General features: G+C 43.1%; 1 protein-coding gene and 1 long non-coding RNA gene across 3 annotated transcripts in view; one reads left to right on the top strand and one right to left on the bottom strand.

The window, feature by feature from the left end:
* Positions 1-243: 243 nt before the first annotated feature.
* LOC139184130 (uncharacterized) lies at positions 244-11,014 on the bottom strand. The gene is made up of 2 exons (XR_011567639.1): positions 10,216-11,014; positions 244-2,717 (listed from the first exon to the last, which is right to left on the bottom strand). It is a non-coding gene; the product is annotated as an uncharacterized lncRNA (long non-coding RNA).
* Positions 11,015-11,131: 117 nt separating this feature from the next.
* The window catches only part of GYG1 (glycogenin 1), a 40,360-nt gene continuing 25,212 nt past the window's right edge, over positions 11,132-26,279 (top strand). For both annotated transcript variants that reach the window (XM_070793357.1, XM_070793356.1), the window contains exons 1-4: positions 11,132-11,333; positions 14,032-14,167; positions 16,120-16,294; positions 16,584-16,746. In XM_070793357.1, coding sequence (XP_070649458.1) covers positions 11,147-11,333; positions 14,032-14,167; positions 16,120-16,294; positions 16,584-16,746 — 661 coding nt within the window. In that variant the 5' untranslated portion in view covers positions 11,132-11,146. The remainder of the gene's footprint in view (positions 11,334-14,031; positions 14,168-16,119; positions 16,295-16,583; positions 16,747-26,279) is intronic.

Below are 26,279 nucleotides of genomic sequence, written 5' to 3'. Positions count from 1 at the left end.
AAAAGAAATTCTGCAGTGATACACATGGGGATTTATGTCCCCTTTTCTCTCAGTGAACTATGAATGGACATATGATCATCTTAAGACATAATTGATTTGTATAAAAACAATAACTTCTGTTCTTCATGATTGTATCTAAATTTGGCAATGACCTTTGAAAGTTAACTGCCATTCCTATAAAGCTAAATGTTTCTTTATAAAATTAAATATACCATACTATACAACCCAGTAATCCCACTCCTTTGAATATTCCTGGCAGCTTTATTAATAAAACCCAAGTAGAAGCAGCTCCAATGTCCACCGGCTGAAATAATTACATTGTGGTATATGCAGGCAAAAGAATCCTACTCAGCAATAGAAAGGAATGAATCACTGATATTCAACCACATGAATAAATCTCAGAAGCATCATGCTAAGTAAAAGAAGCCATATACAAGAGCCTACATACTGTATGATTGCATTCTATGAAATTCTAGAAAAAGTAAATCTATACAGATGGAAATCAGAGCTGTGTTTGGCAGGGGAGGAGAATGGAATTGACCACAAGATGCAATAAGAAAGTTTTGGAGATAATTGTGGTGATAGTTATATGATTGTATATTTGTTAAAACTCATTGAATTGTATCCTTTTAAAAAGTGAAATCAGATCAGATCAGATCAGTCACTCAGTCGTGTCCGACTCTTTGCGACCCCATGAATCACAGCACGCCAGGCCTCCCTGTCTATCACCAACTCCCAGAGTTCACCCAGTCTCACATCCATCGAGTCAGTGATGCCATCCAGCCATCTCATCCTCTGTTGTCCCCTTCTCCTCTTGCCCACAATCCCTCCCAGCATAAGATTCTTTTCCAACGAGTCAACTCTTCGCATGAGGTGGCCAAAGTACTGGAGTTTCAGCTTTAGCATCATTCCTTCCAAAGAAATCCCAGGGCTGATCTCCTTCAGAATGGACTGGTTGGATCTCCTTGCAGTCCAAGGGACTCTCAAGAGTCTTCTCCAACACCACAGTTCAAAAGCATCAATTCTTCAGCGCTCAGCCTTCTTCACAGTCCAACTCTCACATCCATACATGACCACAGGAAAAACCATAGCCTTGACTAGACAAACCTTTGTTGGCAAAGTAATGTCTCTGCTTTTGAATATGCTATCTAGGTTGGTCATAACTTTCCTTCCAAGGAGTAAGCGTCTTTTAATTTCATGGCTGCAGTCACCATCTGCAGTGATTTTGGAGCCCAGAAAAATAAAGTCTGACACTGTTTCCACTGTTTCCCCATCTATTTCCCATGAAGTGATGGGACCGGATGCCATGATCTTCGTTTTCTGAATGTTGAGCTTTAAGCCAACTTTTTCACTCTCCACTTTCACTTTCATCAAGAGGCTTTTTAGTTCCTCTTCACTTTCTGCCATAAGGGTGGTTATTGATATTTCTCCCGGCAGTCTTGATTCCAGCTTGTGTTTCTTCCAGCGTTTCTCATGATGTACTCTGCGTATAAGTTAAATAAACAGGGTGATAATATACAGCCTTGACGAACTCCTTTTCCTATTTGGAACTAGTATGTTATTCCATGTCCAGTTCTAACTGTTGCTTCCTGACCTGCATACAAATTTCTCAAGAGGCAGGTCAGGTGGTCTGGTATTCCCATCTCTTTCAGAATTTTCCACAGTTTATTGGGATCCACACAGTCAAAGGCTTTGGCATAGTCAATAAAGCAGAAATAGATGCTTTTCTGGAACTCTCTTGCTTTTTCCATGATCCAGCAGATGTTGGCAATTTGATCTCTGGTTCCTCTGCCTTTTCTAAAACCAGCTTGAACATCAGGAAGTTCATGGTTCACATACTGCTGAAGCCTGGCTTGGAGAATTTTGAGCATTACTAGCGTGTGAAAAAGTGAAATAACTGTATATAAATTATGCCATCATAAAGCATTTTAAAGAAAAGGTAACTGCCAAAGAGATTCTCCTAATTTCAGCCTGATAATTAGCTAATTTAAATGGCAATCCATCAACTAAAAGATCACAAATATGATAACTAGAACTTGAAAGGTGAAAAATATTTGAAATACATTTGAGAAACTGGACAACCTTATCCCTCCCTTTTGACCATTATCATGTTGCTATTATATTACTGGTTAGAATAGATAATAAAACTAAGGCTGACAAATCAAGCCATTACTGTGTCTTTTTAAGATTTTAAACTAATTACAGGTTATTCCCATGTCTGGATCAGTTAAGCCTGTCTATGAAATTTTCATTTTACTGACAGATCACTGCAAAAAACTCCAGTCACCCAAATTGAGCTGAAATGTCATCTTCCCTTCTCTACTCCCACAAAAACTCTGATCACTTAATTATTTACTAATTAATTCCACATTCTTTCCCCACTTCCAAAGGATCTCAGCAACTTCAGAAATAAATCAGGCAGGGTAATAATGGAGAAAAAAGGTTAAAGCATAAATAAATGCAGGGTGAAGAGCCAAGTAACTAATGGAAAGTTACAAATTTTGCTCTAAGCCTCTTGCTGCTGCTGCTGCCAAGTCGTTTCAGTCGTGTCTGACTCTGTGTGACCCCATAGACGGCAGCCCACCAGGCTCTCCCGTCCCCGGGATTCTCCAAGCAAGAACACTGGAGTGGGTTGCCATTTCCTTCTCCAATGCATGAAAGTGAAGTCACTCAGTCGTGTCCGACTCCTAACGACCCCATGGACTGCAGCCAGTGGCCTAAAAAAAGAAAAAAAGAATTAATATAACTCAAAATGTCTATTAGATAATGAAAAAAAACTAAGTATTAAGGCGTACAACACTCTTTCTGATACCAAGACCAAGGTGAAAATTTTCCCATGGAGCCTCTGAAAGAGGAAATTCTGTGACACCAAGAAGCATCTACAAGAGCCCATAGGAGGGACCTATTAACCCTAGTGGTCCAGTGGTTAATATTAATAATCTGCCTTCCAAAGCAGGGGTCACAGGTTTGATCCCTGGTCTGGGAACTAAGATCCTACAAGCCTCAGGGCATCAAAGCCCACATGCAGCAACTACTGAGCACGTGTGCCCTGGGGCCCATGATTAGAAACCAGATGAAGTCACAGCAGTGAGAAGCCTGCGCACTGCAACTAGAAAAAGGCCATGTGTAGCATCAAAAATAAATAAAATTTAAAAAAATAGAATCCATAGAATTAATGCTTTCAAACCGTGGTGTTGGAGAAGATTTTTGAGAGTCCCTTGGACAGTAAGGAGATCAATCCAGTCAATCCTATAAGAAATCAACCCTGAATATTCATTGGAAGGACTGACGCTGAAGCTGAAGCTCCAATACTTTGGCCTCCTGATGTGAAGAGTCGGACGTGACTAAGCAACTGAACAGCAACATAGGAAAAGTCACAACAGTGAGTTTTTTGTGACATCCTTAAAACCATGGGAAAAGTCAAGAAGATAATGCCATTCTAGGAGGGGAACATGGTAGCTGGGCTGGGGGGAAGGTAGCAGGCAAGACTTACTTTTCACGTACACATATGTTTTTTAGTAGTGCACACCTACACACATTGCCAAACAGAGGTTAGTACACAGACTGGAGAGGCAAGCCACCTGATTCAAATCCTAGCTGTACAAATTACTAGCTGCAAAATGTTGGGCAAGCTCTGAGCCTCACCTCTAAAGTAGGGAGTAGAGACTACCTCATCAGATTGCTGGGAAGGTTAAATGATTTAATGTGTATAAGAAGCTTAGCATTAAGTATGTGTCAGTCATTACTAACAATAAAGCCAAAGTCAAGATTTGTCAAGGTTGTCCTATGATGAGGAGAAGGCAAAGGCACCCCACTCCAGTATTCCTGCCGGGAAAATCCCATGGACGGAGAGCCTGGTAGGCTGCAGTCCATGGGGTCGCTGAGGGTCGGACACGACTAAGCGACTTCACTTTCACTTTTCACTTTCATGCATTGGAGAAGGAAATGGCAACCCACTCCAGTGTTCTTGCCTGGAGAATCCCAGGGACGGGGGAGCCTGGTGGGCTGCCATCTATGGGGTCACACAGAGTCGGACACAACTGAAGTGACTTAGCAGCAGCAGCAGTCCTATGATGGGCCAAGATATTGTTGCTTGTATGAAGTTAAATAATAATCAGATTTTAGCCAGGAATATAAATTTAGAGTATCTAGCAGATATGAAAATCAGCTGCCATGCCTGTGGGATTTATATAGCTAACAAGCCTGAATTGTTTGAGTTTTGTTATATGTTTTAAAAGGCAATAGAATAGTAAGCATTGCTGAAAGAAATTAAAGAAGATTTAAGTAAATGAAAAGACATCCTACGTTCATAGATCAGAAGGCTTAATTGTTGTCAATACTCCCCAAATTGAGCCACAAATTCAGTGCAAGCTTATCAACATTCCAGCTTCCTTTACTGTAGAAATTAATAAATTGATCCTAAAATTTATATGAAAATGCAAAGGATTCAGAATAACCAAAACAATCTGAAAACAGAATAAAAACAGAGAACTCACCCTTCCCAATTCTAAATGTACTACAAAGCTGCAGAAATCAAGAAACCATGGAACTAGCATTAGGATAGACATATATGTCAATGGAATAGAATTGAGTCCAGAAATAGAGCTCTCACATTTACAGTCAAATGATTTTTCAAAAGGTGCCAAGACAACTCCAAAGAGAAACAATAGTATTTTCCACAGATGGTGCTGGGACAACTCAATGTTCACACTGAGAAGAAAGAGGTTGGACCTCTACTTCAGATCACACACAAAAAATAACTCAGAATGGATTACAGACCGAAATTTAAGAATTAAAACTATAAAACTCTTAGAAGAAAACTTAGGGGTAAATCTTCATGACTTTGGATTAGGCAATGGTTTCTTAGATATGACACCAAAAGCAAAAACAAACAAACAAAAAAAGAAAGAAGTTTGATTTTGTAGAAATGTCAAACTATTTGCTACAAAATATACTAGCAAGAAAAGTCAACCCATAGAATGGGAAGATATATTTGCAAATTATATACATGTAATATATATCTGAAAAGGACTTGTATCTAGTAAAGACCTCTTTTTTCCCAGATTTTTTAATTGAAATATAGTTAGTTTACAATACTGTGTTAGTTTCCAGTGTAGAGCAAAGTGATCCGGTTATTTATATATATATAGTATATATGTATACACATATGTGTGATTCAGTTTCCTTTTCAGATTCTTTTTCACTGTAGATAATTGTAAAGCATTCAGTATAGTTCCCTTTGCGATACAGTAGCTCCTGTTGTTTACCTATTTTATATACAGTAGTGTGTATAAATTGGGCTTCCCTGGTGGCTCAGCTGGTAAAGAATCCTCCTGCAAGTAGGAGACCTGGGTTCGATTCCTGGGTTGGGAAGATCCCCTGGAGAAGGGAAAGGCTACCCATGCCAGTATTCTGGCCTGGAGAATTCCATGGACTGAACAGTGCATGGGGTTGCAGAGTTGGACACGACTGAGTGACTTTCACAGTAGATATAAGTTAATCTCAAACTCCTATCTTACAAAGAACTCTTACAAACTCAAAAGGGTTTCCCTGGTGGCTAAGTAATAAAGAATCTGCCTGCAAATTCAGGAGACTCGGGTTTGATCCCTGGGTCAGGAAGATCCCCTGGAGAAGTAAATAGCAACTGACTCCAGTATTCTTTCCTGGGAAATCCCTTGGACAGAGGAGCCTGGGGGGCTACAGTCCACAGGGTCACCAAAGAGTCAGACGTGATTTAGTAACTAAACAAAAACAGTAACTTACAACTCAAAAATAAAAAAACCAACTCCGTTAAAGGATGGGTAAAGAGTTTGAATGGACCTTTCTCCAAAGAAGATTCTCAAATGGCCAATACCACTCCAAACCCATTAGAATAGCCATAATAAAAAAAAAAACAAAAACAATAACGTGTATTGGCTAAAAAGTAAAGAAATTAGAACTCTCCTACTAGTGGGAATGCAAAATGATCCCTATACTTTTGAAAAGTCTAGCCGTTCTTGAAATGTTAAACACAGAGTTACTAACTGATCTAGCAATTCTACTCTTGGTATATACCCAGGAGAAAGAAAAACATATATTCACACAAAAGCTGGGAAACAAATATTCATAGGAGCATTACTCATATAGCTAAAAAACAGAAATTACTGAAATGCCCACCAACATGTTTATCCATGATATGAATAATTAAAACTGGTATATCCATATAATGAAATATTATTTGGCAATGAAAAGAAATGAAATACTAATAATGCATGCCACAAGATTGAAGAATCACAAAAACATTTTGCTAAGTGAAAGAACCCAGTTATAAAAGACTACACATAGGCAAATCTCTATAGACAAGTCTATAGAGACAAAAAATAGATTAGTAGTTGACTGAGTGCTGAGGAAAGGGGAAAGAAAAAGGAATGATTGCAACTGGTTATAGGTTTCTTTGGGGTGATGAAAATATTCTCTACTTATATTGTAGTGATGTTTACACAACTCTGTGAATATACTAAAAACTAATTGTGTGCCTTTTTTTTTTTTTTTTTCGGTCACACCTCATAGCACGTGGGATCTTAGTTCCCAACCAGGGATGGAACCCATGCCGCCTACAGAGTCATAACCACCAAATGCCAGGGAAGCCCCTAATTGTATACTTTAAATAGCTTGATTTCACAGTATGTGAATTATATCTCCATCAAGATATAATGATACTACTTTAATGGCAAAAGCAAGAGGAACTAAAGAGCCTCTTGATGAGGGTAAGAGAGGAGAGTGAAAAAGTCAGCTTAAAACTCAATATCTTTAAGGGGAAATGGTGGAAGTAGTGACAGATTTCCTTTCTTAGGGCTCTAAAATCACTGAGGAGGTGACTGCAGCAATGAAATTAGAAGACAACTGCTTCTTGGCAGGAAAGCTAAGACAAACCTAGACAGTGTGCTAAAAAGTGAAGACATCACTTTGCTGACAAAGGTCCGTATAATCAAAGCTATGGTCTTTCCAGTAGTCATGTACGGATGTGAGAGCTGGACCATAAAGAAGGCTGAGAACCAAAGAATTGATGCTTTTGAACTGTGGTCCTGGAGAAGACTGAGTCCCTTGGACAGCAAGGAGATCAAACCAGTCAATCTTAAAGGAACTCAACCCTGAATCTTCATCGGAAGGACTGATTCTGAAGCTCCAATATTTTGGCCACTTGATGTGAACAGCTGATTCATTAGAAAAGACCTTGATGCTGGAAAAGATTGAAGGCAGAAGAGGGTGACAGAGGATGAGATGGTTGGATGTCATCATTGACTCAATGGACATAAATTTGGGAAAACTCCAAGAGATGGTGAAGGACAGGGAAGCCTGGCATGCTGCAATCCGTGGGGTCACAAAGAGTCGGACATGACTTGGCGACTGAACAACAACAAAACTTTCTTTTAAGGTAATGTAGCTGGTCACCAAGCTCTTGCAACTTGTGGAGTTGGAACTCCAACTCTTGAGTAAAGAATGGACTCCTTTAGGCCTCCAAGGATAATATATCTTGAAACTAAGCTTCCAGTTAGATATGAACAGGGTTGTGGTCACTGGCAACAATTCCAGGAATGGATTTTATGTATTATCAATTAAGGGAAAACTTTTAGGCTGTCAGTTACCTAGTTAGTTCCTGTGTTTGGCCAGATGCGGTGTATTTATTCCATGGACTGTCTGTGGGAACTCTTTGTGTCTTAGGGCCGCACATTGCCCTCTGCTCTTGATTATATTTCCAGGTCAGTTGTTCCCACCATCAATTAGCATGTGTGCTCAAGGGAATGCAAACTGATTTCAGCATTATCTTAAACAAAACATAATCAGGAAGGTACGTATCCTGCCAAAAAAAATTACATAATGCATTCCAAGGCCAACTAAAAATTAATTTGGACCAACCATGCTGAGTATATGGATTTAGCAAAAGTTTAAATGGTTAATAGTTCTGGGTACTCTTGTAGAATACCAATTTTTTTTTTAACCTTAAATCTTCTTTTAGGAATCAGAAAATCTACAAGTTTAAATTTCACAGAAAAACAATAAACAAATGAAAGTCTCAAACATCTGTCTCGGTACATGTATTAAGGTAGTATTTGCAGGTAGTATCTATCTACCACCTGCAAAGCCTTATAAGCCAGAACGTTTGAATACCTACTTGGTCCACAGCCTGGGACATCACCTGAGAGATCCACCCCAAACCACTGAGTCAGAATCTGCATTTCAGCAAAATCCCCAGGCAATTTGTGGTCACATTAAAATTTGAGACGCTTTGATCTCATAATTCACGAAGCTCAATGTGGAATAGCATCAGGAAAACTGGTCAGTGGGTCACTATTAGTAATCTCAATTAAGACAACATCTAAGAATAGATTGTAGCAACCTCAAAATGCCCCTATTTGACTCAATGTGGTAAAAGCTGCAAAGTCTCTGTTTCTGTAACTCTGTTTCATGTAAATGTTTTTCTCATATGAAACACAGGAAAGGAGGCTATGGTGACTGCTTTTACTGAAACACTGCGGGTTGGTGGGGTGTGGGGTGGGAAGGGGGTTGGGGGGAGTGTGGAGCCGAGAGGAGCTGTTCCTAAGGAAAGCCTGCTAGTTCTAGTTGTCCACAGCTCTTCCTCTAGGCTTTGCCCTTCTGGCCCCAGAACCACATCCTGTGGGAGCCCAGTATGAATACTTAGACTTCAAGCAGCAGGTGGTTAAGTGTCGTAAGGGTAGGAGGGTTCCTGGGTGAAAGAGGAAAACCTCACTCTCTCGAGTCCACTTATCAGTATGGAAAAGAGCAATTCAAACCTGAAAGCACCACTCTGTTTTCCCTTTCCCGGTGCATATGTGTGCTAAGTCATTTCAGTCGTGTCCAACTCTTGGCAACACCGTGGACTGTAGGGTTCGAGACTCCTCTGTCCATGGGCTATTCCAAGCAAGAATACTGGGTTGCCATTTCCTCCTCCAGGGGATCTTCCTGGCCCAGGGATTGAACCTGCGTCTCTTACATGTCCTGCTTGGCTGGCGGGTTCTTTACCACTAGCGCCCCTTTCCTCTCCTCAGGTAGGTGCAACTCAGCTATAGCCTTTTATCTTCCTTGCATGTTTGCTAAGTTGCTTCAGTTATCTCCAACTCTTTGGGATCCTATGGACAGTAGCCCACCAGGCTCCTCTGTCCATGGGATTCTCCAGGTAAGAATGCTGGAATGGATTGCCATTTCCTCCTCTAGGGGATCTTCCTGACCCAGGGATTGAATCCTCATCTTTTTTATCTCCTGCATTGGCAGGCGGGTTCTTTACAACTAGCACCACCTGGGAAGCCTTATCGCCCTTAGAGAGCTCCAACTCTTCTAAATTTGTAGGCTTTGAGTAAGTGGTAATCCACTTACTGCACCTTCTCCCCACATTTCCACTTCCTTCAAAGGAAGTTTAGAATGCCAAGTAATCAGGCGGCGTTCCGAAGCAAATGAGTGGTGTCAATTGCTATGGTCAGGATGGGGGAAAGGAGTCAAGTCTCCCAGAGATGACATTTAAAATGCTGATTCCTGGGTTCTATTATTAAGATTCTGATTCAGGGGTCTGGGCTTAGAACCAAAAATCTGCCTTTTTAGCAAGTGCCCCCAAGTGATTCTGATGTAGAAAGTCCAGGCCTACACTTGAATAAACAGTGATATAATTAGTTTGGGCTTCCCTGGTGGCACTAGTGGTAAAGGATCTGCCTGCCAAAGCAGGAGACACCAGAGACTGGGGTTCGAATACTGTGTCAGGAAGATTCCCCAGTGCGGGAAATGGCAACCTGCTCCAGTATTCTTGCTTGGAAAATTCCATGGTCAGAGAATTCCAGGGTGGGCTACAGCCTACAGGGCTGCAGAGTTGGAAGGAGTTGTGTGAGTGACTAAGCACACATACAGGATTGGTTTGAGAATAGCAATACCACCTTAACAAATAAATCACTTATTCTAAAGCATCTGTTTGGTTGTTTCAACTGATGTTGTCAACTTCCTGTTTGGTTTCCATTCAGCAGACACTGAGCAACTATTGTTTGCAGAGAATTGTTTCAATACTAGCTGCTGCTTTCCTGTGTGATTGGACTGGATGGAAGAGATGGGAGAGAAGGGTATGATCACATCAGAGAACTATTTCTCAACTTCCTAGAAAAATGACAAACTCACCTTTTCATGATTTGTGAAACAGATTAACCTAAAAGACTGTACTACCCATAGTTTACTAACCTTTTGGGCACCAGAGTACCAGAGATGCCATGGTCTTGCTTGCAAGGTCAGTTCTGTAACAAAACTGCTGCTGCTGCTGCTAAGTCGCTTCAGTGTGTCCGACTCTGTGCGACCCCATAGACGGCAGCCCACCAGGCTCCCCCGTCCCTGGGATTCTCCAGGCAAGAACACTGGAATGGGTTGCCATTTCCTTCTCCAATGCATGAAAGTGAAAAGTGAAAGTGAAGTCGCTCAGTCGTGTCGGACTCTTAGCGACACCATGGCCTGCAGCCTACCAAGCTCCTCCGTCCATGGGATTCTCCAGGCAAGACTACTGGAGTGGGGTGCCTTTGCCTTCTCCGGATGTAACAAAACTGCTATGGTTCAAACCCTACTTTCTCCACTTACATGATACGACCATAGACAAGTGATTTTTCTGAAGCTGAAGACTCAGCTTCTTCATCTGTAAAGACTATAGAACCTACTTCATTGAGTTAACGTTTGACAATTCAATGAAACACTGAAATATCTAATTGATGCAGAGGACTTCGAGAATCTAACGTACTGAAAATGTATTCTGTTTTTAGGTTAAGGCCACAAAACCGCTGTGAGTACACTGAGAAATGCTTCCGGAGGGTGATTTGGAATTCCAGGTGAAGAAAGTGCAGTTAAACTTTACGTTCAGATGAATTATTCTAACTGGAGTGATCTGGGGTTTTTGTTTTTTAAAGTTCCCTAATCCTTGGCTTCTTTGGGAGTTTGTCCCTGGGATGCCACACTCTGCCGCTAAAATCCCCCTCCAAAGCCCCAGCTCACGGTCTCAGGCAGGTGCCCCGCGGGAGCCGGACCAGGACTGGAGCGGCCACGGAGGTGGACGCGGAGCCCAGCCCCCCAGTGGAAAGGCTGGGTGAGGACCGGGGTCCCGCAGTCCCGGGGCCGCCTCCCCACGAGGATGCCGGCGGGCGCGGGGAGCGTGCGCGGCCACGTGACGGCCGCTATAAGAGCGCTCCGGGCGGACGCTCGGCTCCCGCCGCGCCTCCTCGCCGGCCGCGCTCGCTCCCCGCGCCCGGCGTCTCCGAGTCACGAACTTGCGGCTGCGGCTGTGGCGGCCGCCCGCGCCCCCGGCTGCACCATGACAGGTACGCGCCGCCCGCCGCTGCCGCAGCGCTTCTCCCCCCGCACCCGGCCCTCTGCCCCGGGGGAGCTCCCGGCAGGACGAAGACCGTCGCAAAGTTGCAGGCTGGCCGCAGCCGGGCGTGTCGCTTCCTGCGTCAGCCGCTGCCTCGCCGCCCCGGGGGCCCGAGCTGCCGTCCCGACCCGGAGCGCAGCCGAGGGGCCCCCGCCGGGCAGCGCCTGGGCCCTCCGCCGAAGCCCCCGTTCCTGCTTCCGTCTCCTTGCCCTTCCTCCTGCGCGCACCGTGAAGGGCGGGCGGGCGGGCGGAGCAGCTGCGGCGGGCTGCGTAGGGGCGGGGAGCCGGCTCCTCCGGGGCGCCCGGCCCGAAGCCGGAGAGCGGCGGGGTCGCGGGGCGCTGCCTCCACAGCCCGCGGGTTGGAACCTCTGGAAAGGGGCGGCCGCGAGACGGGCACGCCGGCGGCCCCGGCCCGGCTCCTCGGCCGTCAGTCCCGGCGCTGGCCGCCTCGCCGAGCCTATTTTTAGGCCTTTGGGGCTGGGTTGCGGGAAGCCGGAGCCCGGCGAGCGCCCCCGGGGAGCGGGACCCGCGCGGTGGGAAGGCGCCGGCCCACTTGTTGCAGGGTGCCCGGGCCGCTCGGCGAGTCTGCCCCCGAGGACCGCAGACCGTGCTGTTGAGTCTAATAGTGGGGTTATTACAGCCACTGAACTGCGGAAAGATTGCAGAAGTCACCCGGAGCTCGGCCATCTCTGGGAGGGTTTAGCCTCCTCCCCAGCTGTCATTGGTCTTTCCTTTGCTAGGTTTGCCTTGCAAACCTCAGTTCCTAAGGTTGTCCTGCTTCCCTCTTCCTTTGAGAAATCATCCATATCCTTGCTTCCTGAAAGCCTTGAATCCTACTTACCTGTAAACTTTTCTCTTTGATCCCCCGGTGTGTGTATGTGTGCTAAGTGGCTTCAGGCATGTCCTGCTCTTTGGGACCCCATAGACTGTAGCCCCTCTTGTCCAGCGATTCTCCAGGCAAGAGTACTGGGGTGGGTTGCCATGCCCTCCTGCATGGTCCTGGAATCAGGACCATCTTTGAGTTGAAACAACATTCATCATGCCCCAGGTTAAGCGCCCCTGTGGTGGGCTGACTAAAATATTGCTATCTTATGACGGGTTGAAGAAACGAGAACAGGCAGAAGTTGATGGGTATGTCAAGGGATGGGGGCCCTGTTCCGAGCTTTCCTAGAAGCAGATGACCCTGGAGGAGGGCGAGGTGCAGGTAGAAACTCTAGACCTTCTACTGCTTAACAGAGAATCCAAGGCTATATGTGAAGGTTGCCCTCAAATCTGCGGATGGGGACTGTGCTGGCTCACTGGACAGCCTACAATTTCCTCTTACTTCTCAATGGAATTTGCCTCCAGGCTCCACTGGAAAATGGGCAAAGGGAGGAAGAGGAAACCTAAGACAGAATCTGAGTGACTTCGTTACAGTGTCCCAACTGCCCAGTTGGGCAACAGTGACCCACGTGAGCCCCAGCAGCACTGGATCCTTTGTGTTTGTATGCCCACCAACCTGTTTTAACGTTAAAATCTCTTTCGAGAGGGAATGTGTCCCAGAATCATCCTGGGAAGGACTAAAGAAATCCTAAAGGCTTGGCTGGTGGCCTTGGAAGGGTACGCCTTGTTCAGGAGGAAGAATAATTCATGTATTTGCAACTAAGTGATTATTGGAGATTGATATTTGAACGTGGGTGTGTGTGTGTGAGAGAGGGGATTCCCTGGTGGCCAGGTGGTAAAGAATCCACCTGCCAAGCAGATGTGAGTTTGATCCCTGGGTCGGGACAGTCCCTGGAGGAGAAAATGGCAACCCACTCCAGTGTTGTTGCCTAAAAAATTCCATGAACAGAGGAGCCTGGCGGGCTACAGTCCAGGGGGTCACAAAGAGTCAGACAGGACTGAGCGACTGAGAACAAGCATGAGTGTGAAAGAGAGGGTTGAGGGGCCCCAGGGTACTGGGTAGAATGTAGTGCTTGCTTCTCCAAGGAAAAGGAGGCAGGTTTGCTGGAGCTTGTGAGGTAGTCCCTAAATCCATTCAACAGTGATGGGCCACTATTTAGATGGAAGCATCAAGGAGGGAAGGCTTCTTGGGGGAAGTGATGTTTAAGAGAGACTCAAAGTGTCTCTGGAGAGATGGTTGGGTGACTGTGGAGTCTTTGCTCCAGGTTGAGGAAAGAGCTGAAAAAGCCGGAGGCTTGGCACACGTGAGCACCAGGATGAAGAATATGGGCTCTGCTTCACATTCTCTCAGTTGAGGTTGTTGGCTGGGTTTGTTCTTGACTGAGAATACTGTCTATGATACCTTGTAGGACAAACAGAAAATGCACTTCTTGATCTCTTCTCTACTACCTGGTAATTGCCCTCTGGGTGTTAAGCTACTTTGTCGTCTGAGAATTTAGTGTGTCTGGACTCTAAGTTAGATTTAATTTTTATAGCCTCTTGAAGGTTGCCAATGATCTACTAAAGAATGGTATTGAGACACTCTGAAAGTGGGCACTGGGTTCTCTCTCCCACCCCCCATCCCCCAAGAGGTTCTTCCTTTATTAATCGAGCAGGTTGATCACAGAGGAGTTGATTTTGCCCAATTATTGGTTGACCAGGGTCCTGGGGTCATGTTTTCTAGTTAGAATGATGTAATGAATACCTTCTGTTTTCCTTGTTTTAAGATCAGGCCTTTGTGACACTGACCACAAACGATTCCTACGCCAAAGGAGCCCTGGTCCTGGGCTTGTCTCTGAAACAGCACAGGACCACCAGGAGGCTGGTTGTGCTCATCACCCCACAGGTCTCGGACTCTATGAGGTGAGGACCTTGCTGCCGGGCTGTTGGTTGGGCTCTGACATCACCTCCCCTGTTTCTAGCATCAGTGGACCTTAAGGCCAGACCCTTTCCAGAGATTCAGTGCTGGTGGAGAACGATGAGAGCTGCTGAGTGAAGGATTCCTGGGTCTGAAACCTCTTCCTGGCTCTTGGGAGATGTTCCACCCAAGCTCCATCTGGGAGGTGGAGTTCTGGCCCTTGTGCTTACTGATCACAACCAGGAGTTGGGCTCTCTCATAGGCAGGTCCTCTCCGGGTGATCCAAGTGAGTGATTCAGTCCAGCCGTTCCCTCTGTGTCCTCCTCCTTCACCTGCATACCTTTCCCCCAAAGGGAACAGGGGCTATTGTTCCTGTTTCCAGCCAAGCAAACCTCCCTTGCCTTTGAAAGAAAGAAAGCAGTTCTTGCCTGGAGAATCCCAGGGACGGGTGAGCCTGGTGGGCTGCCGTCTATGGGGTCGCACAGAGTCGGACACGACTGAAGTGACTTAGCAGCAGCAGCAGCAGCAGCAGTAGCAGTTTTCTCCACCACATCTGACACCATCTGACCTAATGATCTTTATTTACAATTCAGCAGACTAGATATTTTCCAAAGGGCTCTCTGAATTAGGGGTCCTGCTAGGAGAGACCCTGAGGGGTACAAGCTGCTTGTTTATTGGGTTAGTGCATATTACTTTTTTGGAATTAAATTTTGAAGTATCTCAATCAACTGCCTTGATCCTCATACTAACTTATTTAAGAGTATCTTGCCACACTAGCACCTCTGTATTGCTTTATTTTTGCGTTCTTTTATCCCTTTTAGAAGTTGAAAATGCCCCTTTTGTGACTCTTTTCAAAAAATATAAGCACATGCCAAGGACCCCTGAAAAAGAGGCATTATATATGCATACGTATATCTCACACACTAACAATCTTGTTCCTAAAGGGTAATTTAGGAAAACCAAATTACCCCCAAACTGTCTCCTATGTGTATGTCCTAATCTGTAATCACTTTAGTGAGGATACTGTAAGAAAGTGGATGTAGTCTTAGAAACCAAGAAACCAAGCCCCCTTTCCTGTGGTAAGTGGTACACCAATCATTTCTTTCCAAGAAATCAAGTTTACAGTGTGAACTGGAACATATTTTTGTACAGCTTTGGAGATTACTAGCACAATACCAGTTTTGTTCTCCATGCTTGATATTGTTATAAACTTTCAGTGATGATCTGTCTTTATCCTATGTTTTTTCTTGTGCTGAGTTTAGTGTCTCACCTAAGAAGTACACCCCGACTTCTCTCACCTCTGGCTTGCTTTCTAAAGTAAGTCTTTAGTTAATTTTGGGCAGAGATAGGTGTTCTACCTCACAAACCAAAGTGAGTCTCTCATGCCAGGGGTGCTAAGCATATAATACATGCTGGTTATATTTGATGCAAAAGAATGGAAACCGAGTAATTGAGTCACTCAACTTCTTTTACGACACACAGTTTCAGGCAGTTGTCAGCTGCTTTAGCAAAAATTATTAGTTATAGGCGTCAGTGCAGATATTGTATGCCTTAACTCAGCATCACTTGGAAAAGTATTCAGCGGTCAGCAAGAAGCAGTTCTAATAAAATATCGTTAAAGACAGAGGCTGTTGAAAAGACATCTGACCAAACATGAGTTACATTTTTACAGGCTGTTTCACAATTTGACTGGTAGTCAGTGGTACGGAACTTCTTCTATGATAGTGTTTAAGACAAGTAGTTCATCCTCACCATAAGTCTTGGCATTTTAGTGAAGTTAACTGCACATGCAAATTAAAAGTTTGTGCTGAAGTCAGAACATACTTAAGAGACTAACATACCAAAGTAATAGATTGCTGTAGTTGTCAATAAGCTAATAAGAATGCAGTCTTATGTTGTCTGGGTCATTTGTTCTGAAGAGATGCTAAGAGCTGTTTTCTGGATTTTATTTTGACAGGAAAGCTCTAGAGACAGTCTTCGATGAAGTCATTATGGTAGATGTCCTGGACAGCGGTGATTCAGCACATCTAACTTTAATGAAGAGGCCTGAGTTGGGTGTCACGTTGACTAAACTCCACTGCTGGTCACTTACACAGTACTCAAAATGTGTATTCATGGATGCAGATACTCTGGTGAGTATGACTTTGATGGCTGGAGAGATGGATATAGTAACTGAAAGCGGTTAGGCATGTGAAGAATGCTGTCGGGACTTGACAGTAAAGTTCAGATAAAACTGCTGTTGTGAAAAGTGTCAGGTGTTGAAGGAGAGTAGGAGCAGTCTGCCTCACAGGTGTCATCTGAAGAGTTAAAGACCAGCAACAGATTGCATCTTATGTGTTGGAGAACTTAGGAAGGGTTATGCTATAGAAGAACAGTTCTGAAATGCTTTCCCTTCTCCCCACCCCCTTACCCTTGAATCAGGTCCTAGCCAATATTGACGATCTTTTTGAGAGAGAAGAATTGTCGGCGGCACCAGACCCAGGGTGGCCTGACTGCTTCAATTCTGGAGTCTTTGTTTATCAGCCTTCAGTCGAAACATACAATCAGCTGTTGCATCTTGCTTCCGAGCAAGGTAGTTTTGATGGTATGTATCTGTTTTCCTTGTATCAGATAAGCTGTGAATAACTTCTAGGGGCTGCTCTTCTCAGGGAGTTGCTACGTTTCCTTGTGTCTACAAGATAGTGATACATGTGATAAGCGTTTTAAGTCGTGTTGTTCTGGGAAATAGTGTGTTTTGTGTGTGTGTATGCATCTTTTTCCTATAGGTACCTAGGCTGTTTTACAGACTTGCCATTCATTGATCTTCCTGTGCCTAAATTGGAGTATGATTAAAGCAACCATGATTATTCAGGAATTCAAAAGATCACGAAACAGATGAAAGAGTTTAACAGCTGTCTTAAGCCTGAGTAAACTGAAGTGCAAGAACAGGAGGACCCAGAATTGTTTCTGTGGAAATTTGAGGAATAAATTTAGGCTCTCATTCTCAGAACACAGGCTCTGTGAGTAATCTTTGTCTCCAAATTTTCACTGTCTATAAGGAAGTGCATCAGATAGAGTGCTATCTGCAAAGCTAAAGCATAGAACCTTGGCAGTCACCATCCATTTTCCGTAAGGCGTATGTGTATCTATCTATAGCTGTCAATATGTGTTTATATAGAAAGGTTATAACTGTGATTTAGGGCTTCAGATCCTTTGGAGAATTTTGGTTAAATTAATTAGTTAGGTATACTTCTATTTTGGCAACCCACTCCGGTACTCTTGCCTGGCAAATCCCATGGACGGAGGAGCCTGTTGGGCTGAAATTCATGGGGTCGCTTTTCACTTTCATGCATTGGAGAAGGCAATGGCAACCCACTCCAGTGTTGTTGCCTGGAGAATCCCAGGGACAGGGGAGCCTGGTGGGCTGCTGTCTCTGGGGTAGCACAAAGTCGGACACGACTGAAGCAACTTAGCAGCAGCAACTTCTATTTTAGGCCAGCCTCTAAAATAATAAATAATAAGTCACTTTTGTTTTTAACAGCACAAACCACAAAACTAGCAGTTAGTATGCAAAAGCAGCTTTTTTGAAAATAAATGTTGATGGATCCTTTGAATTAAGAAAAGACCCAGTTGTATCTAGGAAGAAGGATTTGTACAAGGAGACCCCCCTCTCAGCAGTGACTCTCTGTCAGATACTTGACACTGTGGCAGAAGCCAGGGCCAGGAGCATGGGGGTAGTCCAGAGCCCTGAGCAGACCCCAGGCCCTACTTTCCACTCCAAGAGCAGGTATGAGATTTGCAGTGAGTAGATCTTTTGACACCAGCAGGAATGACCATCCTCAACTGACATAAAGTTCAGCCCTGGATGCAGATATGGGGGTTCATCTCCCTTAACTAGTTGTAAAGTTAAAAATCACAATTTCAAATTTAAAGTTTTTGAATTAAAAATACATCTAGACGTTCATGGGATTGCTGAAATTAAGAAATTGGAATTTAAAACATTTTTGTGTGTTAGTCACTCAGTCATGTCCAACTCTTTGTGACCCCAGGAACCTTACCCTGCCAGGCTCCTCTGTCTATGGAATTCTCTAAGCAAGAACACTGGAGTGGGTAGCCATTCCTTTTTTTCAGAGGATCTTCCTGATCCAGAGATTGAACCCAGGTCTCCTGCATTGCAGTCGGATTCTTTACCTTCCGCACTAGGGAAGCCCAAAACAGTTTTAGTTAAATATTAAATTGAAATTGGGTTTTTGTTGTTGCTGTTCACAGAAATTGAATTCTGTTTAGTCATTTGAGGATTTGGAACAGCAGCTATTTGAAATGTCAATGAAAAGGAAGGAGAAATTTAAATCTCAATCTTGTTTCACTGTTTGACTAGTTTATATTCTATACCAGTAGTGCTAAACCTGGGGCGATTTGGCCCCACCCCCTGGGGACTTTTGGCAATGTCTGGAGACATTTTTAGCTGTCACAAGTGAATGGGAAGACAGGACTGGCATCTAGTGAGTAGAAGCCAGGGATGCTGCTAAACATCCTCCAACGCACGCCCCCACACCAAAGAATCATCCGGCTCAAGAGGTCAGTAGCGCCAAGGTTGAGAAATTCTGCTCAGTGCCAAGTCATTATGTGCCCTTAAAACAGTGAGCAAAAGTATCTGAGCCGTAATAAGTGGCAGCCTCTGACAGGAAGTGCATTTTTACTTTAAGCAACCTTAAGTGAGAAATAATGCGCTGAGTGCTCACTGTGGTTATGGCCAAATGTAACTTCTTCACTTCACTGACTTATTTTGTAGCTCCTGCTATTTTCCTTTCATATAAGGAATGAAAGTTATATTGGCATTTGAGTTCAAAACATGTATTTCTCTTGCTCACACAAAAATAGTTACCTTTGCACAGAAGGAAGATAAGAGTATTTTTAGCAGAAGTCCACTGTTTGTCTTAACCTTTGCGTCAGATTGTGGCTTTCTTCACCTCCTCTCATTAAATTTAAAGGAAGTAGCATAATCCTGCCAGAAATTTCATATAAATTATCAGATCTAATAAGTGAGTCGCATGCTACAGTAGATCTAGCTGCCTAAAATGCACATGATTATAATTGCGTAAAGAGAATCCACTTTCTAATTTTGAAGAATACTAGATTCTGTTGTCGCAAGATGAAAGTTTGGATGCCAGTGTGCCGTGATAAATTACTGGGTTACAATTTCAGAATATAAAATGGTTTAATTAGCTGATAGAAACCAACCTGGATCATGTATTTTTTCTGGAACCAAGAGGTACTAAAGGAATTGATGGTCCGTTGTTAAGAAGCAAGAACGTGTAAAGAGGGCTCAACTAGAAAGCACTTTCTGCTCTTTCAGCTAGAATCTGAAACCGCAGGCGATTCTCTCTGTGCCTGGGAGCACATTCATTATTCAGCAGCAGGGTTTCCAGGAGCTGGCCTTTCTGGAGGGTGCTCCACTTACTGGCTCGTTGGTGGCAAAGGATTTGAATTTTTTCTGTGACTCATGGAAATACCTAGTTGAAAGAGGTGAAAATTCAACTATGTAGATAGGAGCTTATGCTTATTCTTTTTTTAAATGTTATTTATTTATTTATATTTTTGACTGTGTTAGGTCTTCACTGCTGCATGGGCTTTTCTCTAGTTGTGAAGAGAGGGGGCTACTCCCTGGTTGTCGGGAGAGGACTTCTCGTGGTGGGTTGCAGTGGCTTTTCCTATTACCGAGCACAGGTTTCAGTAGTTATGGTCCCTCGGCTCGTGGTTTCTGGGCTTAGTTGAACCAAGGAACTGACGTCAAGCTCTCAGTGCAAATGTCACGCCACAGGCTCTGAGATGAGCACTTTCAGGCATTTCCTTTCACTTTACCATACATTTCCTAATACCCACAGATATCTCCCCCCACCCCCAGCCCCCAGGTGTACTGAACAGGGGTCTTCAGTCCTAGCATTTTTAGACTGATATTAAAGAAAACCTGTTTGCAGATACCTATAGCTCTGTCTGAATGTCTTGCAAGTTCTGCTTAATCTCCTCATACGTTCAACAAAAATTGATGGGGCCTGATGTCCACTAACAAGCCACGTGGGCTGCTGGTGGCTGAGTATTTGCAGCTGCTTCTGCAGCCCTTCTCATGTGAAAGAATGTGGCTGTCAAGGCTTCTAATCACCAGTCCTCTAATCACACCACACCCTTGCCTCTGACCAAGAGGATATTCCTAATATGGCAAATCATGCTAGGGACCTTGACATCTTTTTTCTTCCCCAATATCTATAGAGTGTTAGAAATTTCGAACTAGTGACTTCATACCTAACTCATGGCTGGCGTTTAATTTCCCACAATGAGGTGTCTAACTTCCTATGCTGTTAATATTTGTGGACTGTCTTGCACTTACTTCATAACCAACATTACATGTTTTCTGAAGAGTTATATGATAACTATTGCAAAACACATATACAGTAATATTTTATAGACTCTGACAAGATAAGGTCGACTTCAGGACTTAACAGTGAGAAGGAAAAGAGGTGATGATTTTGTAGATACTAGTCAGCAGTTTTATCTCCACACATGAGAGAGTACAGTAAGGCTGATTCACTTGACTCTTCATTTGATTAAGTTAATCTGGATGCAAGTTGAGATTTTTATTTCCTTTTCTCCCATGACTCCAGAGTATCCTAAATTAAGGATGCCTATACAGTTGAAATCATTGTATGGCATCACTGACTTGATGGACATTAGTTTGAGTAAGCTCCGGGAGTTGGTGATGGACAGGGAATCCTGGTGTGCTGCAGTCCATGGGGTCGCAAAGAGTTGGACACAACTGAGCAACTGAACTGAACTGATACAGTCGAAAAGTTTAGTGCTTGACAGTTGCTGTATATTAAATTTTGTTTCCATGTGTTACCTTCAAAAACCTAAGTGAAAAATTAGAATTGATATTTTCCAATTTCAAGTATCCATCTTTAAAAAAAAATGGAATTCTTAGTGTAATCTAAATATCCTAAGCTTTTTTTGAAGTCATGACATTTTGGTGTGTAGTTGAATTTTCAAAAAAAAAAAAAAAATGAACAGAGTAAATTGGTGTAGAATGTTAGGTATGGTTTTCCTTCAGCAGAATCTAAAATCTGCTGTGAGGTCATTAAACTGTGTGTTTCCTATTCTGATTTTTAAGGGGTCACTGAGACCCTTAAACTGAATTTTTTTCTGTGCTTGGAAATGTAAACTGGGAGAGTACAATGAAGTTTTTAAATAATTTTAAAAGAGTTTGTTCTAAATTCTAAGTTTTAAAGTGTAAAAGTGACCCCAGTGTTCTCTAACCTTTGCGATTAGTTTGGATTCAAGCTGTCCAAAAAAGTAGTGAAGGAGAGAGATATTCCCAGATAGTACTTGTCTTGTTCAAACCAGAGATGCTCAGAAATTCAGATGTGCCTCACCTGGTCCCCTGACTTGAAAGGTTCCACTTTGACAGGTGCTCATGGTAGGCTTTCCCCAGTGGCCCACAGACTAGGCTACTTGTGGCTATATAGGCCTTAAGCTGTGTTGTCAGTTGCTTTGAAAATTACTCTGTTCTCTTGTGTTTATATCATTCAGTAAGTAAATTTTAATTGATAGTTTGGGTAGTATATTGAATAAAGATGAAAAGCAAAAGTCATATCATGTAGCAAAATAAATGAGTACACACAGGTTTTAAGGGCTATTTTTATCTCACTGTACCTACCCATGAGTATTTTTTTTTAACTTAGCCATCTGTTTCTAGCCTCGTAACCAGCAGAGATCATGAACTCGAATAGAGACGGAAGGAAGAACTAACGTGTTCATGTGTACAGGCTCTTAGGGAGGTCATTTTACTTCTTCATTTATTCCTTAACAGTTTTGTGAAGTAGTCATTTATTTATTCATTAGTATATTAATTCAATAGATGTTTATTGAAGGCCTGCTATATGGCTGTACTGGGCACCGGCATCGATACAGTTTGGACAGCCTCTTGCCAGACAGTCTGGCAAGGTGTGAAGCAGACAGTCTATCTTGAAGCTATGGCTGGGTTGTATGAGTGTAGTTTTATGTCTTCTCTTCCAATGGATCACCACATGCTGCAACATTCATGAAAATATATCCTGGGAATGATACAGGATGGAGGAAAATATTATACTGGCTTTATTACAGATTAATTACTTAAAATGCATTGCCCTGACTAGAGAAAGCAGTTGATATATTCCTCATTTTAGAGATGAGGACACTTAAGTCTTCTATCTCTGCAGCTACTGTTTCTCCCCTCTAAACCATAATGTCTAGAAATATTTTGTCTTTTTATTGTTAAAATAGTGGATGTGTTTTATTTGATGAATGAGATATGGTTGATTTATAATATATATAAGTTTCAGGTGTACAACGTAGTGAGTCACCATTTTTAAAGGTTACACTCCTCTCATAGTTATTACAAAATATTGGCCATATCCCTTGTGCCAGACAGTCTATCCATGTGGCTTATTTTATACATAGTAGTCTGTACCTCTTAACACCCTGACCCCTATCTTGTCCCCACTTTCCTCTCCCCACTGGCAACCGTTAGTTTTCTGTGTCTATAAGTTACTTTGTCTTTTTTAATCAGCAGCACAGTTGATAGTCTCAAATTGTTTTGTGGGTTCAGAAGTATTTTTGCAAATGATTAATTTTGTCTTTGTTTCTGTAATCCATTCCTATGGTATTGAAAAAAAACCATTTGAGCTCCTCATCTGGGGAAGATACTAAGTTTAAGGGCTAGGAATATATAAGTAAATAATACAGTTTTTTTTTTTTTATCCCTACCTGTATAAACCTTGTACACTGTATATTTTATGAGACCTTACATTTAACACCTAATTACACAATTATGTAATCGTGAATCTGATAAATTCAGCGTGCTAAAAGAATCTAGACTTAGGAGGAGCTGCCTTAAATTGAGAAAGTGAAATTTAAACCACAAATAAGTGTTCCCTTGCATCTATGTAATTATTTAATAGCTTGATTATTTAAAATATTTTTTAAAGTGAGAAACAAAAGCTGAACATGAAATGGTAAAATAAATCAATCGTTCTTCGTTTAAATGGATTGAGGCCAGCGAGATGCAGTGATGCTAAGACCAGGGCTCAAAGTACCTGGATTCCCATGAGCCACCTGGGTTAATCCGATGATCCTTAGTAAACCTAATGGAAATATCCCCAAGAGATGGAACACTCACAAACAATAACTTAGTATCCTTGGCATGCTCTCTGTCGACAAGAGTGGTAACACCTGCCGAGCATGTTATAGGAATTCAGTGTTAAGGACTGAGTCACATTTTCATTTCAGCATTTGCCTATCTCTTGCTTATGTTGTTCAGTCACTAAGTCACGTCCAGCTCTTTGTGACCCCATGGACTGTTGCCTGCCAGGATCCCCTGTCCATGAGATTTTCCATGCAAGAATACTGAAGTGGGTTTCATTTCCTTCTCCAGGGAATCTTCCTGACCCAGGGATCAAACCTGCATCTCATGTGGATTCTTTACCACTGAGCCACCTGGGAAGCCCATCCCTCTCTTATAATATTAACCATATTTTGCTTTACATTGTTTGCTTGGTTTATGCTCTTCTACTCCCTGATTAGGTTGAAAACCATTTGAAAGCTGGAGCCTATTTTAGTCATCATCCTATAGTACCTATATGTAATTTATATAACCTCAGACATTTTCTATAGAAATGACATTTCTAAGAGTTACATTCTCTAATATAATAAAATTTAAAAAGGGTCATTCTCTAAAAGACCCTAGACCAGTGCTTCTCAGATTTTAATATGCAAACAAAGCATCTAAGGATTCAGATGAGCATTCTGATTCTGTGGGTCTGGTGGGATTGGGGACTTACTGTTCCACAGTTCTGTCAAACTCTCATGTGATGCCCCTACTTCTGGATCCGTGTGTTGAGCAACATGGTTTTAGGGGAACATTTCCTTGGGGCTGAGAAATTCAGGTTCATGTTTAAACCAAAATTCATCCCCCTACTCCTGCCCTGCTATTCACAGTAGGCAAGCCGGCTGCCAACAAACTATGGGAAAACACACAAAATACTTAAGCACTGAATGCTGCTGCTGCTGCTAAGTCGCTTCAGTCATATCAGACTCTGTGCGACCCCATAGAAGGCGGCCCACCAGGCTCCCCCGTCCCTGGGATTCTCCAGGCAAGAATATTGGAGTGGGTTGCTATTTCCTTCTCCAATGTATGAAAGTGAAAAGTGAAAGTCAAGTTGCTCAGTCGTGTCCAACCCCATGGACTGCAGCCTACCAGGCTCCTCCGTCCATGGAATTTTCCAGGCAAGAGTACTGGAGTGGGGTGCCATTGTCTTCTCCGTAAGCATTGAATAGTGCACACATTAAAAAACATAACAGCACTCAATTCCATTTCTGTCTCATAAAATAATGGACACAGTTCTGATAAGTGCTGTGATATGTTCATGTTTATCAGGTTCATGACTCTGGTCAAAAGACCTGGAAATACTGAGTGGTTGTAACGTTATCACTAGCACTTGGCCAGCCTGGGGGAAGGAAGATACAGAATTCTGATGTTTGCTTTTGTTGCACAACAGGTGCCATGCGTCTCTCGTTCCATTTCCTTTCTCTCTGTCTCTCACCTGTGTCACCACACCCACGCTTGCTGGATCACAGCTGCTGGCGTGTCTGCTAATCACGCTTGTTGGTTCTGAGCTGATTGAGATGAACAGTGTCTTAACCTGTCAAAATAAATAAAGTTGCCTCTGGAAGCCTGACTAGAATGTACTGGACAAAAGTCCTGGGGTTTTCATTGGGAAAATTCAGCAGCCTTCATTATATCCTTGTATGTCTTATAGCAAAGACCTGCTTAGATTTGTATTCTGCTTTAAAGTGTGCTCGAGTTTAGGGACTTCTAATGAAAGGATATTGATAGCACCAAACACAGATTTTTCTAGTGAAACTAAAACATAGTTTTGTATGATCTTGAAATGTGCAGTTGTATATTTGGGAGAAGATGGTTAGATGGCTGAATTTAAAAATTATATAAGAAGCCATAGACTTCTAGGTGGTATTTAATTCTATTTTTAATCCACAACTTCTGACTAAAGGGTCACTCTTCATAGTCACATAATGAAGGCAGTGGCCATGGAAGTTTCATGGTCTATATGTTCTGTGCCCTGAGAGGTAGGGTCCTTGTTAACGGTGTAAGGATGAACCATTTGAATGCGTACCATTGATACACACATCTGCTGCCCTGTCTCTTCCACTTGCTGCTTGTTTCCTGGTCTAGCAGTGCTTCTCAGCCCTGCCATGGCACACAGCTGAGGGACTGATGGTATTCGGAGAGTACCTGAGAGTGAACGGAAGCGGCCGTTTGTGGCTGGAGGCAGCTGGCCAGGGACTCTGAGGGATCAACAAAACTCTTGACTCCTGTTTCCCAGGCTCACCCTGTTTCCCAGGCTCACCCTGTCCTGCTTTATACTTACTCTTCTGACCTTCGTGGAATCGGATTTCTTCTCTGCGTTACAATGTCGTCAGTAGTCATTTTAAGTGGAATTGCTTAATTTAAAAAGAAAAGTCTTTAAATATGGCAGGAAAAAACAAGTAGTAGAAAAAGATATGTAGTCTGATGCCTAGTTTTATGAAGTTCAAAAACAAGTGAAAATGCATGTATTGTCTGGAGATACACACACACGTGCTCAAGGAAATCACGATGATTACAAACAAATTTCATAATAAATAGTTCCTTCTGGGGTCAGGGGCAGCGAAATTGGGTAAGGGAACCCCCACAGAGAATTTAAACAGTGTTGGTAATGTATGAGTTTTTCAGTTGGATATTGGGTATATTTAGTGTTGTTGTTGGAGAAGGCAATGGCACCCCACTCCAGTAGTCTTGCCTGGAAAATCCCATGGACGGAGGAGCCTGGTGGGCTGCAGTCCATGGGATCGCTAAGAGTTGGGAACGACTGAGCGACTTCACTTTCACTTTCCACTTTCATGCATTGGAGAAGGAAATGGCAACCCACTCCAGTGTTCTTGCCTGGAGAATCCCAGGGACAGAGGAGCCTAGTGGGCTGCCGTCTATGGGGTCGCACAGAGTCGGACACGACTGAAGCGACTTAGCAGCAGCAGCAGTGTTGTTGTACG

The sequence above is a fragment of the Bos indicus genome, chromosome 1 (genome assembly GCF_029378745.1).
Source record: "Bos indicus isolate NIAB-ARS_2022 breed Sahiwal x Tharparkar chromosome 1, NIAB-ARS_B.indTharparkar_mat_pri_1.0, whole genome shotgun sequence".
Classification (NCBI taxonomy): Eukaryota; Metazoa; Chordata; class Mammalia; order Artiodactyla; family Bovidae; genus Bos; species Bos indicus.
This window is presented reverse-complemented; position numbering and strand designations above follow the sequence as displayed.